This window comes from Pteronotus mesoamericanus, unplaced genomic scaffold (genome assembly GCF_021234165.1).
Source record: "Pteronotus mesoamericanus isolate MK-2021 breed Mesoamerican mustached bat unplaced genomic scaffold, CSHL_Meso_final contig_202, whole genome shotgun sequence".
Lineage (NCBI taxonomy): Eukaryota > Metazoa > Chordata > Mammalia > Chiroptera > Mormoopidae > Pteronotus > Pteronotus mesoamericanus.
The window spans coordinates 2,251,344-2,269,128 of record NW_026555086.1 but is presented as its reverse complement, the minus strand read 5'-3'; the positions used below and the strand labels follow the sequence as shown (position 1 = coordinate 2,269,128).

The following is a 17,785-nucleotide window of genomic DNA, read 5'->3' as shown; positions in this document are numbered from 1 at the left end:
TTTGGTATGAAGTTAAAGCGAACTTCTTCCTTTTTATTATATGTAAGTGTGTGATATACTGTAAAGGTTGTGTATTATCCTAAGATACTCACCCTGATTATAGGCAGCTCTGAGCTTGGATGGGAAGCCCACGCTCCGCCCCAGACCGCAGGGCTGAAATAGGTGCGCCTGCCCCTCACACAGCCACCTCCTGACAGCAGCCGAAGTGTGTGTGCCATGCCTCACGCCAGCCGTGTTACTCTTGTGGGTGTTCTGCCTGTTGGCACCAACCCTTCAGAGCCCACGGCTTTGCACTGCGGCCTGGACTGGGGGACCACCTGTCAGGCACTCAGTGGCCACCACGTTAGATGGCACAGGTTTGGGCTAAGGCGTCTCATTCTTTACAGCCTGAGAATTCAAATTTAGGGTGATAAGTCCAGTTGTATTTGTTACTGACATTTAAAATTGCATGTTAAAATGGCCATATCTAGTTTTCTCTAAGTTTTCAGGTGTTACGCTTACTGTAAGTCTATTTCTATATTTAATATTTGTAATTGGGAAATAAAAATAGATGAACTATATTTCTAATAAAATCAGCAAACTAACGTAATTGCATCCCTTGTGATATAGGGAGCTGAACTGAATATGTAATCCAGAGTGTTTTATATGTCGTTCTGTGTATGCGCCACAATATTAATGGTAACCGCTGGTGCTCAGTAGACGCTCTACGTGTGATAAAAAATTACAGAGAATACGCATAATTATAGCTGTTCTAACATTAGAAATGTGTAGGTAGAAAAAATACAGATTCTTTTATATGCAGTCTCAGCTTTGTTGACCTTATTTCTATAATACTGATACATCCTGTGGACATAGACATTTTTCCGTATTTCATCATAAAAGTTTTACATTTCTTCTTTTTACATCATCTTATAATTTACCTGAACCTTATTTTTGCATTGCACCAAAGGGACCTTATCTCTTAGATGACAAGCTGTGCCCCTGTGCCCGGAGCACCCTGCCCCCTCCCCCGGCCTGGAGCGCCGGCTGTGGCCCCGGCGCGGCTGCGTGCCTTCCGCCCGGCGCCTTAGCCTGCCGGTCTCCAGGCTGACGTGTGTGGAGTGAGTTAGTGTAGCGCTGATGCAAGTTTTGATAGGCCATGGAAAAAACCATCCTGTGTAATATTTTTTAGAATTGTCTTGACTGTTTTTTCCCTTTGTTCATCCACATACATTTTAAAGTCGGTTTTTCTTATTTGACAAAAAAATCTCTATTGGGCCTTGAATTGATTTGATTGCATTGTATTTAGAGATTAATTCATGAGGAGTTGGCTTATTTCCGATGTTGAATCTTCCCGTTCGTAACATTTATTCCTCTTTTTAAAATACTCTTTAGTAGCGTTTTGTCATTATCTTCTCAAAGCTTCTGCGCATCTCTCATTAGATTGCTCCTTGATAACAAATTTCACTGTTACCATGAGTGATTCTTTTCTATTGATTTTTCTGATGGCTGTTATTGGTATGTGAGAATATTGTTGGCTTTGGTACATTAATCTTGTATTCACTAATCTTGTTTTAGTCTCTTATTCTAATAGTTTGTATATTCTCTTGCATTTCTCATGTACATAGTCACTTCCTTTGAAAACAAGGATAGTTAGACCCCTGCTTACACGATTGTTCTGTTTTTTTCCTGTCTTTTCACATTGGCCATGATGGCCGTTATCATGTGGAGTAGTGGTGGCGTCGTCTGGCATCGCTCACTTGTTCATGACTGTACATGGTGGTTTTATTCAGAAGGGTGGTTTATTTTTTAATGTGTGACAGAAGCTGGCAAGATTTACTAGAATGCAAATATGGCATTCTATGATTTAATAGAGTATATATTTTTCTAATAAACACAAATCATAGAAATTTAGAAAGTATAAATAAAACAAATTAAAATCATCCATATTCATATCACCCAGAGATGATCACTGTTTGTGTTTTGGTATTTGGCAGAATCTCAATGCGGGCTTCAAAATCAGTCTAAAATTGGCACAATTACTCTTAAAAGTCCATTAAACCATATATGTAACATAAGTATATATATTTGTGTAATCTTCCCTATCCATACTGTGACATGAAAAAGAAGAACACACATGAAATAGTTTCCTTGGAGGTGAACTCAGGACGGTAAAAGTACGTGGATCAACTCTAGTTCCTGTGAGACTCTGCCTCGCTGGCTGTACCTCCCTCATATAAAATGTACCAGGATTACAAATACTTGCTTTTGTCATTTACTTGCTAGTGTTTTTGTTTAAGCCCATCATGGGCATTTCAAAAATGGCATTCTTTGTCATACAAAAGCAAGAGTTGCTGAAATGGGAGGGAGAGGCCTGGGGGCCTCACATCCCAAGAAAATCCACGTGTTATTCATTCTAAGCCCTTTCAGGAGGTGGACAACCAGAGTCAGCTGAACACGGCAGAGTGACCGGTGGCTCTGTGCACCTGTACCGGTGGGGAATTTAGCGAAGGATCTATGAACATGAAGGGAAACTGTTCAGAAATCTGAGGAATAATGGCAGAAATCTGAGGCATAAAATCCACGTTGGCTGAACTTTGGAAAGCTGTTCATAGGTCCCAGACACCACTTCAGTCCCTTCCGAGGAAGTAAGGGTCAGAAACCAAGCGGCCCCCCAAAGCAGCCATCGCTCTGCCCAGGCCGCGGCCGCTGACGTCGCGCAGCCTGCAGGCGAAGGCCGGGGGCGGCGGGGTCCGGCGCCTGCACTCGGCCTTTTGCGCCATGTCCGCGGCTGGGTGTTGGCACGGACTTCCCCGGGGTTTCCGGCAGCGCGGTCTGACCCTCTGCGTTTCCGGCTCCCTGTGTCTTCAGTGACCTGCTTGGGACCACAAGTGCCCTGGTGAGGGAGTCCGGCTTATTGGTGACATTTGCTATAAATTTTCATTGTCACAGCTGTGCCACGACTTGGCAGTTTTTAAGCCGTTATGATTTCAGGAGCTGGGTCTTTCATCCCGCTTCCCAGTAACGGTGAGAAGGGGCAGAGGGTGATGGGCAGGAACCTTGACTTGGGTCACTCAGGGCCACACGAGGCCCGGGCAGGCCTGACAAGGAGACGGTTTTCAGTGTCGCCGAAGCACTCATTAATTGCGTTGCAGCTGCTTTTTCTTTCAGAGTTTTAGTTAATTAAGTGTTTTGTCCTCTGCTTAATAAAGGGTTTAATAGGTGATTGTGTGTACGTTCCTGGCTTAATCTCATTTTAATGCTTTTTCATTGATGGGATAATGCCCTTTTTTAAAGGTACATAATTATCTTAACTCAGCATGTCCCCAAACTTTTCCCAAGAAGATAGAATAAAAACTTGAATGTGGCCAGTTCCTTCACCTCACAGGTATTCAAGTACCTGGAATTACTTACCTTCCATGAAATAATGAATATTTTATAGGAGTTGGTTTTAGCATATGGTGTAAACACAGATGTGGCAGGCGACAGATTTCTGTTCCTTGCTTAAATTCCATTGACACCCCCAACCGTAAATGAGTATGACTGATGTTTGCCTACAAATAATGTTCACAGAGAAACCCGTGGTCCAGAGGAGCCGGCTGGGTAGAAGAGACCTTCCTTCAATAATGTTTAAAACATTTTAGAAATTCTTCCGTAAGAATCTCCTGTGGGGGGTGGGGAGCTGGGGGTGACTGCACGTTGCAAAAAACATAAATAAATGGGAAGATGTCATGTTTAGCTAATGCTCACAGTTTTGAAACATGATTCCTCTCTCACGTTGAATAACACGGGTCTCCCTCCATCGCTGTGAGACACGCCTTTTTCGTAAGTCTGGGGGGCGGTTTTGGCGATGTTTTTAAGGTCACCCGTCTCCTGAGGACGTCCCAGGGGGGAGGCAGGACTCTCCCCCATTGACTCTGGTTCCATTTCTCCCTGGGCCGCTCCGGCCAGGGTCACAACATCGTTGCCGCGGCTCCCGGGGGAACAGCTCCCAGGCCCTCACCTCCAAGCCCGCCCCCTCCGCCACGGGATGTCCAGCCACCGCCTCGGAACTGACTTGGTCTAAAACCAAGCCTAGTCGCACCTGGGCCCCCCCCCAACCCCGCTTCCCAGAGATACGGTCGCTGCTGCTCCTCCTCCAGGCGGGCGTCCTTCTGGAGAATGTGTCCGCAGGGTCCCGCGGCCTCCGGTCTCATCAGGGCCCTGCCCTTGGCCGAGTGGTTCCAACAGCTCCCCGCTGGTCCCTGCCTCTCCCACAGCCTTTCCCTCCTGGGGCCGCCTGCCTCCCCTGGGTGGAGGCCCCCCCCGCCGCAGGGACCTCCCACCTTCGCCTGCAGAACCTCTCGCTCCCCCTGCACACGCAGGGCCCCCGGCCCAGGGCAGCTGCCGCTGCTTCGTCGCCTCCGTTCGCACTGGCAGGGTCGGGGGGCCGTTCTCAGTCACCAGCTTCTTGCCCGCATTGGCCTGTTGACAACTTGCTCTCCAGCGCCCCCCCCCCACCTCTCTGGCCTGCCTGCACCCCCTTTGGAGCACGCCGTGCATCGCAGCCGTCCCCAGCGTTGGTGTGGCTGAGGGTCCCATTCTCAGCCCCTTGTGCCCACTCTGACTGCGCCTCCTCTACACTGGCTCCTTTGGTGGCCACGTGTAAGGGTCGGACTCCTGATCCCCTGTGTCTGGGCCTCACACCTGCGTATGTGACTGCCTGAGGGACCTTCCCCTGGGCACTGAACCGACGCCCCCGAAACCTGAAGGAACCCTCTCTCCCCGGAGCCTGTGGGTAGTGCCCCTTGGGCGGTCCGGTCGTTCACCCAGTCGCGGGGATGGAGACGCGGGAGTCGGCCCTCGCTGCCCCGCCCCTCCCTGCTGTCCGCCTCATCCCTGCGTCCTGCAGGGCCAGCAGCTCAACCAGAGCGGCAGGGTTGCCCAGCCAAACCCCGTTCCCTCTGCAAGTGTCCCGTGCGAGTGGTGGTGTGTCCGTTGACTGATTCCTCCCTCTTCAAGTCTGAATAGCCTTTTATTACCATTAACGAACTAACAGATAAAATGACCATTATGTTGCATTTTACATAATAAAGAACGCAAATATTTTAATACCTAGGAAGAAAGTGGAGGGGCCACCAAGTTAGCCAGTGTAAGGAACACCTTTGCATAAAGGTCAATTAAAACATGACAAAAGCCAACCGCTTCTTTGGCGGGCCTTTTGGCGGTAGGTGAGTTGAGCGCTGCCTCTCCGATGGCCTCACTCTGCCAGGGGCCTCCTCCCTTCAGCCAGGACATGGTTGCCTTCTGTCCCCGGAGCCTGGGGTCGTCGGCGCTGCGGCTGTCGGGAATGAACGGGTGGCTTCTTCCCAGAGCCTCCGTGAACCTTACGCTGAATGTTGGCTGAGTGCCTCTTCTGAACACTTCTAATTGCCAGTGACCTGTATTGCAGAAGCATGTCAATAAGTTTTAGTATTGCAAAGCATGTGTTTTATTTTGTTATGTTAACGTAGCTGAGGACGCAGCATTTACCAGTAGCTGGCGGTGTAGGTTTCAGAGCAGCAATTCAAAATAATTGTTTAATTTTCAGAGAATTCCTAATGGACTTGTTTTTCTTCTTAATTCGTTTCTCTTCTGTGTGGAGAAGAGCTGCCTTTCTTGAGGTTTACGCGAAAAGACAGGCAAGCGCCCACGTCACAGCTCTCTTCCTCCCGTGTGGGCTCCGCCGACAGCGGCGCGGGGGCAGTAGGAGGAAGAGCGTCAAGGACAAGGTGGACGAGGCGGCGCGACGGAGGTGGACACGCGGCCGGCTCTGGGAGCAGCCGGGGAGACTCGCACCTCACGTGCAGAGGTCCGTCAGCCCCTTCCTTAACGGGGAAGAGGACAGGTGCCAGCGGCTCACTGGCAACCCAGGCCAACCCCACCTTGGTCAGCGGTGTGCGTGTGAGGAACAGCGCGCCTTCACGGGGCCTCTGAAGAGCAATTAAAGCCAGGCTCGAGAGGCAAGGCGCTGGCTGTACCGACGAATGGTATTGCTGTGAATCCTCATAGATGAGTTTTTGTGTGGACGTGTGTTTATTTTCCTTGATGTGCACCTGGGAGGAGACCCTCCCAGGACGGGACCAGCCGGCTCCCCAGGGCGGCGGCCCCTTCTGTACCCCAAGCTGTGTACGCGGAGCCGGCGCTTCTCCGTACCCTCTATGGGCTCAGTGGCCCGTGGTGTACCTTCCTCGGGTAATTGTCTGTCCGTACCCTTTGCCCATGTTTGTAATTTACTTACTTGTTTTTCTATTATTGCGTTGTAAGAATTTCTACATATTCTAGATACAAATCCCTTGTCATATATGTGATTTGCAAAACTTTTCTCCCATTCTGCAGGTCCTCTCAGTGGTGTCCTTTGAAGCACAAATGTTTTTCATTGTGTAGATATCAGCCTAATTTTTTCTTTTGTGGCATGTGTTTTTGCTTTTTCTCACAAAGGGGCGCCGTGTTTTTAACAGCTTTATTGAGGTTTAATTGGCAGAGTAAAGTGCGCATCTTTAAAGAGCGTATGTTGGCAAGGTCTTACGTACACATGTAGCTCTAAAAATTCTGTTACAGTCAAAGAAAGGAACGTGCCCACCACCACAGAAATTTCCTGTTACCCCTTGGCCACCTGCCTTCCCCGCCTTCCCCTGCTTCACCTTATTGGCTACCCTGATCCGCCTCCTGTCCCAGAAGATAGGTTGTTTCCTACTGTTTTGTGTAAATAATCACTCAGTAGATGCCCTTTTATGCGTGGGTTCTTTCACTCAGTGTGATAATATTGAGATTCATCCACATTTTTATATGTATCGTTAGTCCATTGCTTACTGTAGCTGAGGAGTCTTTCATTGTACAGATATATCCATTCACACATTGATGGGCATTTGGGTTTTTATTATGTCTTGTTACTGCGAATAATCAGCTCCGCACATTCCTGTAAAAGTCGCTGTTTGTGCCGAAGCCGTTAGCTGCTCTTGGGCCAGCCCCGCGGGAGGGATGGCTGGGTCTTTTGGGAGGTACATGGTTAACTTCCTAAGAAAACGCCAAACCGGTCCAGTTCCTTTACATTTTCCTAGGCGTTGCTGTGGTCAGTCTTTTTTAACGTTAGCCATTCTGTTTGTAGTTTATCTGCGTGTGGTTTTAATATCAATTTGTCTAACAACTGATGATTTCTGACCATCTAGTAATGGGATCATCGGTCTTCCATACATCTTTGTAGACGGAGAGTCCGTTCTTTTGTCCACATTTTATTTGGGACATTTGTTTTCTTATTGTTGAGTTGTGAAACTTCTCTGTATACAAATCCTTTATTAGCTATGTTGTTTGCACGTATTTTTTCTGATCTCTGACTTGTCTTTCCATTCTCTGAACAGTGTCTTTATTTAGAGAGAAGTGCTTAATTTTGAAAAAGCCCAGTTTATCAGTTTTCTTTCAGTGTTATAGCTAAGAAATCTCTACCTAATTAAATCACAAAGATTACCTTCTGTGCTTTCTCCTGGAATCTTTGTAGTTCTACATTCTGCATTTGGGTCTGTGATCCATTTTGAGTCAATATTTCTATATGGTGCAAGGTACAGACCCTAGTGCCTTCTCCGGAAAATTGTTCCAGCGCCGTGGGTTGAAAGGCTGCCTTTTTCCGCTCAGCGGCCTTTGATGTTTGGTGAGGATCAGCTCTGCCTCTCCGCGGGCCGGTTCCTCCCTCCCACCGGCTCTGGCGCGCCCTGCCCGCCCCGCCCCGCAGCGGCTGTTGGCCCGCAGGGAGGGGTGAGCGCGGACAGTGCAAGTCCCCCAGCTCACCCTTTCCCAGTGTTTTGTCAGTTTTGGGTTTGGCATTTTCTGTGAGGTTTAGGGTATGTTTCTCAGTTTCTGCCAAAACAGGACCAAGATTTTGATGGATATTGCATTGAATCTGTAAATCCATATGGGGCTTATTGACACCTTAACAATATTGAGTCTTCTGACCCGTTAAGTGTGTGTGTGCGCGTGTCCTTTTATTCTAGGTCTTTAATTTTCCTCAGCAGCATGTTAGAGTTTTCAATGTATAGTCTTGTACATCTTTTACGAGATGCCTAAGTATTTTGTTTATGATGCTATTATCACTGGCACTTTTTTATTTCAATTTCTGATCATTGGTTGCTAGTATGTAGCAATCCAATTGACTGCTGTATATCGATCTTGTGCCCTGCCACCTGGCTCAACGTAATCATCCTAGCAGTATTTGGGGGATATTCCAGGATTTCAAATAATTTGTGAATAAAAGCAATTTACTTCTTCTTTCCAGTCTCGGTGCCTTTTGCGTCCCTTGCCACTGTACCGTGGCAGGCACCTGCCGTACAACGTGGAGCGGAGGCCTTGTGGGCGGCCGTCCCGGCCTGGGGGCACGAGGGTCTTAGGAGGGAGACCTTGGTCCCGCTGCGAGCACAGGCTTCTCTGCGGGTTTTCTGTAGGTGCCCTGAACCATGCGAGGAAGTTCCTTCTATTCCTAGTTTGCTCAGAGTTTGGGTCAGAAATGGATGTTTGATTTCGTCAAATATTTTTTCTACCTTTATCAACGTGATCATGTAGTTTTCCTCTTTAGTTGATTCATCTAGAAACTTATGCTCATTTTAAAATTTTAAAGCAACGTTGCCTCCCTGCAGCAAACCCAGGTTGGTGATGATTTCTACCTTTTTTAAGTGCCTGCAGCCTCCGCGTGGCAGTGTACCGCGCCCCTGAAACACGCCCATTTCAGAACCGGCCCCTCTGCGTGGTTCCCTGCCAACTGGGAAGCAGGGGCGTGGTTCCAAATTGTGCGAGTTTTAGTGAATACTGCTGTGCAAAGCAAATTCTTATTTATCGCTGGGTTTGATTTACTAGATTTTTGTTAAAATTTTTACATCTGTGTTGATGAGGAATATTGGTCTGTAGTTTTCTTGTAATATCTAATTTCGACGTGCAGTGCAGCTTCATACAAGGCGGTGGGATGTATTTCTTCTGCATCTGTTTTCTGAAGAGGTTGTGTAGAATGTTATTTCCTCTCCGAATACATGGTAGAATTCCTCAATGAAGCCATCTGGGCCTGGAGTTTTGGGTGTTTTTAATAAGGTCTGAAAGTACAATTTCAGTTTATCTATTTCTTCTTGGGTGAGCTTTGGTAGTTTTTGACTTCCAAGGAATTTGTTTCATATAGCTTGTTAATTATATTGGCACAAAGATTTTGGTAACATTCCCTTATTATTCTTTTAATGTCAGTAAAATCTGTAGTGATGTTACCTCTCTCATTCCTGATATTTTCACTTTGTGTTTTCTCTCTTTGTAATGCTTTTAAGAACCATTCTGGGTAAAGGTTCATCAATTTTAAAATTGTTTTTCACAAAGAACCAGCCTTTGTTTTATTGATTTTCTATATTGTTCTTCTGTTTTCTACTTTATTGCTTTCCTCTGTGTTATTATTTCCTTCCTCCTGCTTGTTTCATATTTTATTGGCTTCTCTGTTCCCAGTATTTTAAGGAAGAAACTGAGGCCACTGCTGTGAGACCTTCCTTCTTTTTTAGTAAAGTTTTGAGTGCTGTAAATTTCCCTCTAAATGCTACGTTAATGACATACCACCAGTCCTGATGTGGAACAACTTCATTTTCACTCAGTTCAAAGTCCTTATAATCTTCCTTTTGGATTCCTTTTCTTACTCACAGATTATTAAGTGGTCTTTCCTTTAATTTCCACATCTTTGGGGATACTCCATATATCTCTGTTACGATTTTGTTCCAGTCTCATGAGATATAATTGACAGGACATTGTGTGTACAATGTCATGAGTTCTACCACTGGGCATAGCAAAATGTTTATTACTATGTTAAGGTTACATTCTTCAGCTCACATAATTACTGTTTTCTTGATTTTGTTGTTATGGTAAGAACATTAAAGCCCTACTCTCAGAGTGGTTCCAAGCACGCCACACAGTGTTGTTAACTGCAGTTAGCGCGCTGCGCATGGATGCGTCACATTAACCGCACGCCTGTCCTCTGTCCCGCAGCAATCAGCAGGCCTTTCTCCTGGAGAACGTCCCCTGTAACAACGCCAGCTGTGAGGGGGCGCGTCGCATGTTTAAGGTCTATTGGGAGCTGATGGACCTCAATCAAGTCCGCGATGCCGTGGTCGCCACCTTCTTTGACATTTATGAAGATGTGAGTTCTGGGCTCTCCTGTGGGTGGAGTTTAATTGTGTGTCCCCCGCCTCCAGTCTCACCCCTCTCACCTGGTTGGACCAGAAAATGTAGGTGAGGCCACAAAAGCAAACGCATTCGTTGAAGAAAGCCCCTTCCGGCGTCAGGCAGCAGCAGAGACAAATCTGCCGCCTGGCTGGTAAGCGCAGCAAGGCAGGAAAAGGCCTCCATCTCCACGGGGCTCGCGCGAGCCGCTGGAGCCCCGGGCCCCGGAGCTGGCAGGTGTGCAGGACCCCAGGAGACGGAGGCACAGCCAGCAGATCCTTGCACAAGGTCACGGAGGGTGACTCCGGTCTCTGGCTCCGCTTTGTGAGCCAGAGGCAGCGCCCGAGGCAGCGCCCGATGCCGCGGACCCCTGTGCCTCTATCTCCAGTGGCCGGGTCTGCCTCTCGGCCTCATTTCCTCCTGTCGGGGGTGGAACACCGGTTTGCCACTCAGAAGAGTGACGAGCTCTGGTACGAACATGTTAAACTCCAGAGTTCATGCAACACAGGATCCCCTGTTAAATATCTCAATTATTTTAAAAAGTTAAATGCCCACGAGGACCTTTATGTCTCTCCCAACGCCATTTGTGCTTTATTTTTTTATAAGCTGCTGATTCTCAATTATACAATTATCGAGGTCCTTGTTTTCCTGTCTCTGCTATCAAACCTCATTCTGTTTCACTTTTATTAGCCATTTTCAGGCATAAAAGTAACTGGCAAAAACATCCCAAGGGAATTGACTACTAATCAATTTTTAATTTCCATACATAAAAAACATCCTAAATGAAATTTAAATGAATGAAATTTAAAATTGTTTTTAAATCTGGGAAGTAAATTTGTTATGAAAGAATCAAATAATGAATATTCTTAATATAAGAAGGGTTTATATAAATGGATGCAAGTCACCAGAAACTCCCTCTCGAGAAACAGACACGGCCAGTGTACAGAAGAAAACCCAAGTGGCTCACACAGAAAAGGTGGCAGACGATCAGCCTCATTACAAGCTAGCAGCGTGGAGACCTAGGTGTACGCACCCTCCCCTCCGATGGCGTTAGCAAAGCTCCCCCGTTCTTGGGGGAGACAGTGACCGCGGGCAGCGGCAGCCAGGGCCGATAAAGGGAGCTCTTTTTCTCCGGGTTTGGAAATGGTTTGGAAGTCTGTATCTTGGGCCTTTAAAAATTCATGCACTATGACAGGAAGGGAATATACCAAAATCTCTCCAGAGATTAAAATTACCGTTTTTCATTTTATTTGTATTTTGCTATTCAAGGTTTTTTATCTTTTTAATAGTACTTTTATTTCAGACACCAAGTCACATGAGCAAGGTCTCCGTTCGCGTGATAAGCACGCGCTGCATCTCCGTCTCTCGGGCAGGCGGGTGGTCGGCTCTCACCGCTCTGCTTCTGTTTTCCCAGGGAATCTTGGACATCATAGTGCTCAGTAAAGGATACACAAAGAACGACTTTGCCATCCACGCTTTAAAAAATAACTTTGAAGCAGATGCTTATTTTGTTAAAGTCATCGGTGAGTGTTTGATTTATGTGTCTTCTTATTGAGTGTTAGCATTTCATTTTGTATTCTGTCAACGCAAATTTTCCAAAGCAAGGACACACTCCTAGGCAACCCACAGGCAGCTCTGCAGGTCAGGAGCCAGCAGCGGTACAGCACCGCCGTCCTGGGCACAGGCCCCATTCCGACAGGGACGCGTTTCCCTCTGGCCAAGGCGCCGTCCGGGGCCCCTGCTCCGTGTCACTTTGCAGGCCTCTGTGGGCACCCAGTGCGCGGCAGCGCCGCGCGCCCCTCAGGCCTCACACCGGGAAGCTTGTGAGTTGGCTCATGCCACCATGTTGACCTTGACCTTGACTATCTGGCTATCTTGATGACCAGCTTCTACCTTAAACCCACTGTCCCCGCCTTGTGATTGATTAGCACATGGTGGAGAGGGACTCAGTGTTGCTTCAACATCCTCGTCCTCATCAAGCCTCTGGCCAGAGCCCGCTGGCGACGCCTGCCTGCATCGGCCTTCTGCCCGATGGCGGTCAAGGGCGGTTCTCTATCTGCCACATTCCTTCTGCACTTGTTAGTTGGCACTCTCCCTAAGGAAGGCCTTTATCGCCTCTTCTGTTTATATATTCGTGTATCAGCATAGATCTGTATGTGTTTTACCTGATAAACAAAATCATTTCTTCTCATGTTCCTGTTCCCAGTGGGGCAGCAGGAAGGCATGCCTTCAGGTGACATGTCCCTTCCGCCCCTCTGGCACGTGTGTGAGCAGGTGCTACAGACCCACCGTGCGCCTCCCGTGCTCTGGGCCTAGAACCCCCTCTCTCTCCCAGGAGCCCCAGTCCCCCTCATGGGGGGTGGTCTTTGGAAGCCAAGTCCTGGGTCCTCAGAGTGCTGGCCTCTGCGGGGCTGTCGTTCCTGCCAGGCTCTCAGCAGACAGAGCCCGGAAGCCCAGGCGCGGCTTCCCGGCCCCGCCGCACTCAGACGTGCCCCGCCGCACCTCTGTCTGAGAGTCTTGTGTATCCGACCGCGGACTCACGCTGCGACAGCCATCCCTGAGCCAGCACGTTCCAAGGCCCCTTTGCGTCCTTCTGTGAGCCGATGCCTCCGGCAGCGGTGAGACCCGCGGCTCCCATTTTCTGCAACGGATTTCCTTATCTGTGTTTACCGCCCTCCCGTTCCCGCCGTGCTGGCTGCTTCTGCCACCTGACACACATCAGGACTGCAGTGACCGAGGTCCTATGGCCACATCGCGGTCCCACTTGAGACAAGGTCAGGTTCTCCGGAGATTTAAGCAGTGAGATATCAAACCCCTCGAAAGAGAAAGGCCGTGTCCGAGGTCGGTCCCCAAAGGGTCCCAGGGTAGGAAGTGATGGCAGGCAAGCGTGGCCGGCCACGTGGGATGGTCAGCGGAAGCTCTGTGATGTGTCAGCGGGGTTCCTTGTACTGGTCTAAGTTGTGTGTTTGAAAAATGCCACATACAGAATTTTTAAAACCGGAGCGTCTCTGGAGACTCCAGCGGCCATCGTTTGTCACCCAGGCCGGGACGGGGGCCACGGGCAGCCCTGCCCGCTGGGCAGCGGCAGCCTGGGGGGCTTCTCCGCTTACCGGCTCAGAGCCGGGAACGGCCTCCTCGGTGCAGGAGGCTTTAGTTGTAGAAAACAAGGCAGCTTTGCATTAATGCTGTTAACATAAATATTAATAACGTGCTTTACAGAAAGGTCAGGGGAAATGAGATGCCGATTTAAAGCGATCGTGTGGGGGAAATAACCTCCTTGCTGCTTTGAGGTGCCCTCCTGTGCTTCCCTTCCGTCACTGGCGGCCGCCTGCACACACGCAGCTGCCGGTGCGCAGTGCCCTCTCCGGCGTCGACAGCGCCCGGGGTGGGCTGCGCTGTACAACCGCTGTCGCGCCAGCGCGGCTCCTGCTGTGCTGAGCAGCACTGGCTTTCGGGCACTCGGGTAGAGCTGTCCTCGGCCTCGTCCCCGGCGGGCTCCCCCGGCACCAGAGGCCACAGATCGCGCCCCAGCGCCTGCGTAAAGACAGGGCCCAAGTATTGCAGGATCAAGTTCCTTAGCGGCCCTGAGTCACGTCTCTCAACTCCAGGGTGTTTCTCTCTTCAGCTGCCCTTGGAGGCTCTGTCTGGCCCTGTTCTACGAGCATGCACCTCGGGCCTCCAGCAGACACACAGGAACCTGTGCTTTCTGGGCGCTCTTAAAATGGGGCCAGTATTTTCCTTTTGCTTCCCAAATAAAATGAGCCCTTTAGAAAGCTTTTATTGCCCTGTCTCTTTCAGATCCTGCGGAAATAATGTGGACGTTTATTTCTCTGTGGTTAATTTTACCTCACCTTTCGTGCCTTCTCGTGTACACACCCTTTCCTAGCGACTCACAGGCAGGTCACCCGTGACGACTGGGACAGGCTCTGCCCGCTTTTCACTCGGCACCAGTTCTGTCCCCTCCCACACTCCTGTCCCTCTGGTGCAGCCCCCACTCGGCTGCTCACAGGGAGGCGGACAGCGGGTGGGGCTGGCACAGGGTCCCTGCGCGTGGCGCCACCTTACCCTTGTCTGTGACCCCCGCCCCGCGGCCTGTGCGGTGCCCATTTGACGGGGCCAGTCCTGTGGCGGCTCGCTTTGGTCGTCATCTTTTAGCTCTTGTTTTTCTTGGTGTGTCTGAGGGTTTTTCTTTGCTCTTCTAAGAAGAACCAGTGCAGGTAGGTAACTGTGGCGGCAGTGACCCTGGGTCACACACAGTCCCGCTGCCCACGGCCCCCCTCACCGCGGCAGCCCCTCTGCAGGGGAGGGCGCATTGGAGCCAGACGGCGGCCCGGCCCCCAGGTAGCGCAGAGGTGACGCCTGGCGCTGAGCCACAGCAGTCGCGTGCCGCTCCCCGGCCCTGCCTTACCCGCCCCGGGGGCCTCAGCCCGCCCGCCCGCCCGCAGGAGACGCCTGAGGGGCGAGCTCTCCGGGGCCGGAAGAGCCGCCACACCACCTCGCACTCGCCTTGCACAGCAGGGCAGGGCGTGCACGCAGCACGGGCGGGCGTCTGGCTGGTCCCCGCGGGGAACAGGGTCGGATCCCTTGAGAGATGATCCGCTTTTTACCTGTATGTTTCTGTATATAAGCTTTTTACGATGAGCTCATGATTCTACAACCAAAAACTATAAAATACAATGAAGGAAAGATAATCAATAACAAGCTAAAACGTTCCCATATCACATCTACAGTAACGTCTAAATGACAATAATGGCTGCAGGGGCAGCCTCCACTTCACACAGGACAGTTGAGCGAGATGCTGACTTTGTAGCCACGTGTCTTAGAGGAACTAAGAGGCACTTTCAGAGAACGACAGGACCCGTCACCAGGAACCCCGGTGGGGGCGCTGCTGATGCCGCGCATAGGACCCGCCTCGCGGGCCGAGGGCTCTGCTCCCTCCTTCCCCTCCCCCCTCGGCCGGCCGGGTTTATGTGTGATTATTGCTGTTACATAGCCAACTGAATCACAAAGCTAGAAGGCAAGGTTTTATACTTTAAATACCTTGAAGAATATCTAGGCCATGACGTATAGTTTTCACATGAAATGGTCATATCCTAAGCATTGTCACTTTAATGAAAACTAATGAATTGCACATCCCATTAGTCAAGTTTTAAACTAATTTAATCTGCTAATAACCAGTAATTCACATAGCTCATTAATTATTTTAATTAGAGTTTTTCATTTAACTCTGAATAACCTATGTTTTTATATTTCATTAATCTTTCTAAAACAGCTTTGGTTTTAAAATTCTGGAGTATTAGAAATTACTTCTTAGACCAGTTTATTTGAAAGAGTGTTATAAAATGTTGTAATAGATCTGCATGAACTTTTCAATACTACAAATACTAATAAGGTACAAAAGTGAATGAAATGGATAAAGCCTTAACCGTCTACAGATGAGACGACAGTTCAGCCCGTGTCAGCCAGCCGGGAGGGAGACATTTGTTAACATTTGTCATGAGACACAGAGAGAGAGAGACTTGTGGACCAGACAGAAACAGCCCTGCGCTGGGGAAGCTCGCGGGGGCGGCCGGCGCCGTGCAGGGCTCGGATCCGCTGGTCTGCCTGCCCCCGCGGTGGGCGCCACCGAGGAGGACCGTCCGGTTCCCTGCAGCCGCGTGCGGTGGCTGCCCGCTGCTGGGGGCGCGGCCCGGTGCGGCTTCTGCTGCTGTCGTCACGACAGTGACACAGTCCCCCTCGGGGCGCTCGGTAGTGAGGCGTTTTTCTGACGGTTTCACAAACGACGGAAGTGGTTTTATTCTGATCCCTGGAGAAATTAGGCTCTTGTCCCGATTAGATAGACTACTGGCACCTCTTATTTGTTCATAAGGTGGACTTCATGGAGTCTTAAAGCTGTAATCGCAGGTGACATTTGTACAAATGCCGTAAGAGGCCACCACTTTATGTTTTGGGTTATGCGAGAGAATTTTCAAACATCATTCCTTTTTTATTGTTAAAGCTTTGGCTTGGCATTTATTTTGTTTTGTTTTCTGATGACAAAAATGAGGCGGCCCGCTGCAGGACTTCTGAGCTTAGCGCCTCGGGGAGGCAGGCAGCAAGAAGTGTGGCCCACGGTGGGTGGGTCCCCTTTCCTTTTCGGTGGGAAACCGAAGAGCAGGACACAGAGGGATTCCAGGATCCAGACGAAGCTGAAAGTGAAAAGTGAACCTCCCCTCTCCAGGAGCAGCCACAGGCTTTTCCTGCCCCGTGTGAAACATGCCCCCGCCCCCTGCCCTGCGCCGCCGCGGGGCGCGTGCGGCGCCCCTGCCGGGGAAAGGCTTACTGCGCGCTGACAGCAGCTGAGCCTGCGCAACAGTGTTGGGAGTTCTGAATTCCGAATTCAACAATATTATCAACAGGAGTATTAATTAGGCTCAAGCATTAGCATCATTCCTTCTTGAATCTTGCAAAAACCAAGGAAATGGGTATTCTATTTGTATTAATTAGCTCTCTTTTTAAAAGACATCTGTGTAATATATATCCATGACATATGTATGATACATACATAGGTATGATACATTTAAATCTTATTTTGATCCTATCGTATGATACTTCAAATTTGACAGAGGAAATCTTGTAAAAATCAGAACTAGATACAAAATGCCCATTTTTGCCTGCTATATACAAAATGAAAGAGACTATTATGTAATTTTGAGTAAACATTCTCAACTATGCTAAACAAGACACAGACATTTTGCCTTGTACAGAAAATAAAATAATCCCATGGTTCATCGATTTCCCATCTCCCATAAAAGTAGGATAATGTGTTTTTTAAATGAGTTCGGGCCTAGTGGCCACGTGGTCTTTCAGAAGAACTCCGTCTGCTTTGCGGCCTTGAGTGAGGTACTGGCCCAACCTTCCGCTTCCTCTTCTGGGAGACGGGGGCGGGGCGGGGCCCCTGGACCTCCCGCCTCAGCGTGAGGGGGAGGGAGCTCGCGTGAAGGCACAGTCACGCGCAGAGTCCCACGTACCACAGGTGCGCAGAAGGGTTTTGCTTAAGCGCTGGGCACACCGCAGCTTTAAGTCAAAACCCAGAAATAATGCTATGTCTCCGATTTTACCCCTGGTGACCACCGTTCTGCCTTCTACGAGTGGCTTCTCTGGGTCCCTCACAGAGGCTGGGATTGATCCGGTCTCTGTGCTTTCGCAACCGGCTTCTTTCACTCCACGCTGTGCCGTCGGGGTTCGGAGGTGTAGCGCCTGACGGGTTGCTTTCCTTTGTCAAGCTGAACAATGCTTCACGGTGCCTACGGGCCGCATTTTGTTTAACCCTCGGTGGATGGACGTGTATGTGGGTTGCTCCCACCTCTCAGATAATGTGAAGAGCGACGTTCCATGTGGTTTTGGCTTGAATTGTCCTGATCGCTAATGATGTTGCTCATCTTTTCATGAGCTTTATCTCTTTATTTTCTTTGGAAAAATGCCTGTCCAGATCTTTTGCCCATTTTTAATTGATTGTCTTTTTATTATTGAAGTATAAGAGTTCTTTGTATTATATGGGTCATTGCCAAATGTGATTTTTATGTTATGAGTTAAAGTCTAACCTCATTTTCCTCCAAGGAGCCAATTACCCTGTACC

At 49.2% G+C, this 17,785-nt stretch overlaps 1 protein-coding gene across 1 annotated transcript in view; it reads left to right on the top strand.

Moving 5' to 3' along the window:
- ITFG1 (integrin alpha FG-GAP repeat containing 1) overlaps nucleotides 1-17,785 on the top strand; it is a 90,431-nt gene that overhangs the window by 55,246 nt on the left and 17,400 nt on the right. The window contains exons 11-12 of the mRNA XM_054570304.1: nucleotides 9,994-10,144; nucleotides 11,582-11,690. Coding sequence (XP_054426279.1) covers nucleotides 9,994-10,144; nucleotides 11,582-11,690 — 260 coding nt within the window. The remainder of the gene's footprint in view (nucleotides 1-9,993; nucleotides 10,145-11,581; nucleotides 11,691-17,785) is intronic.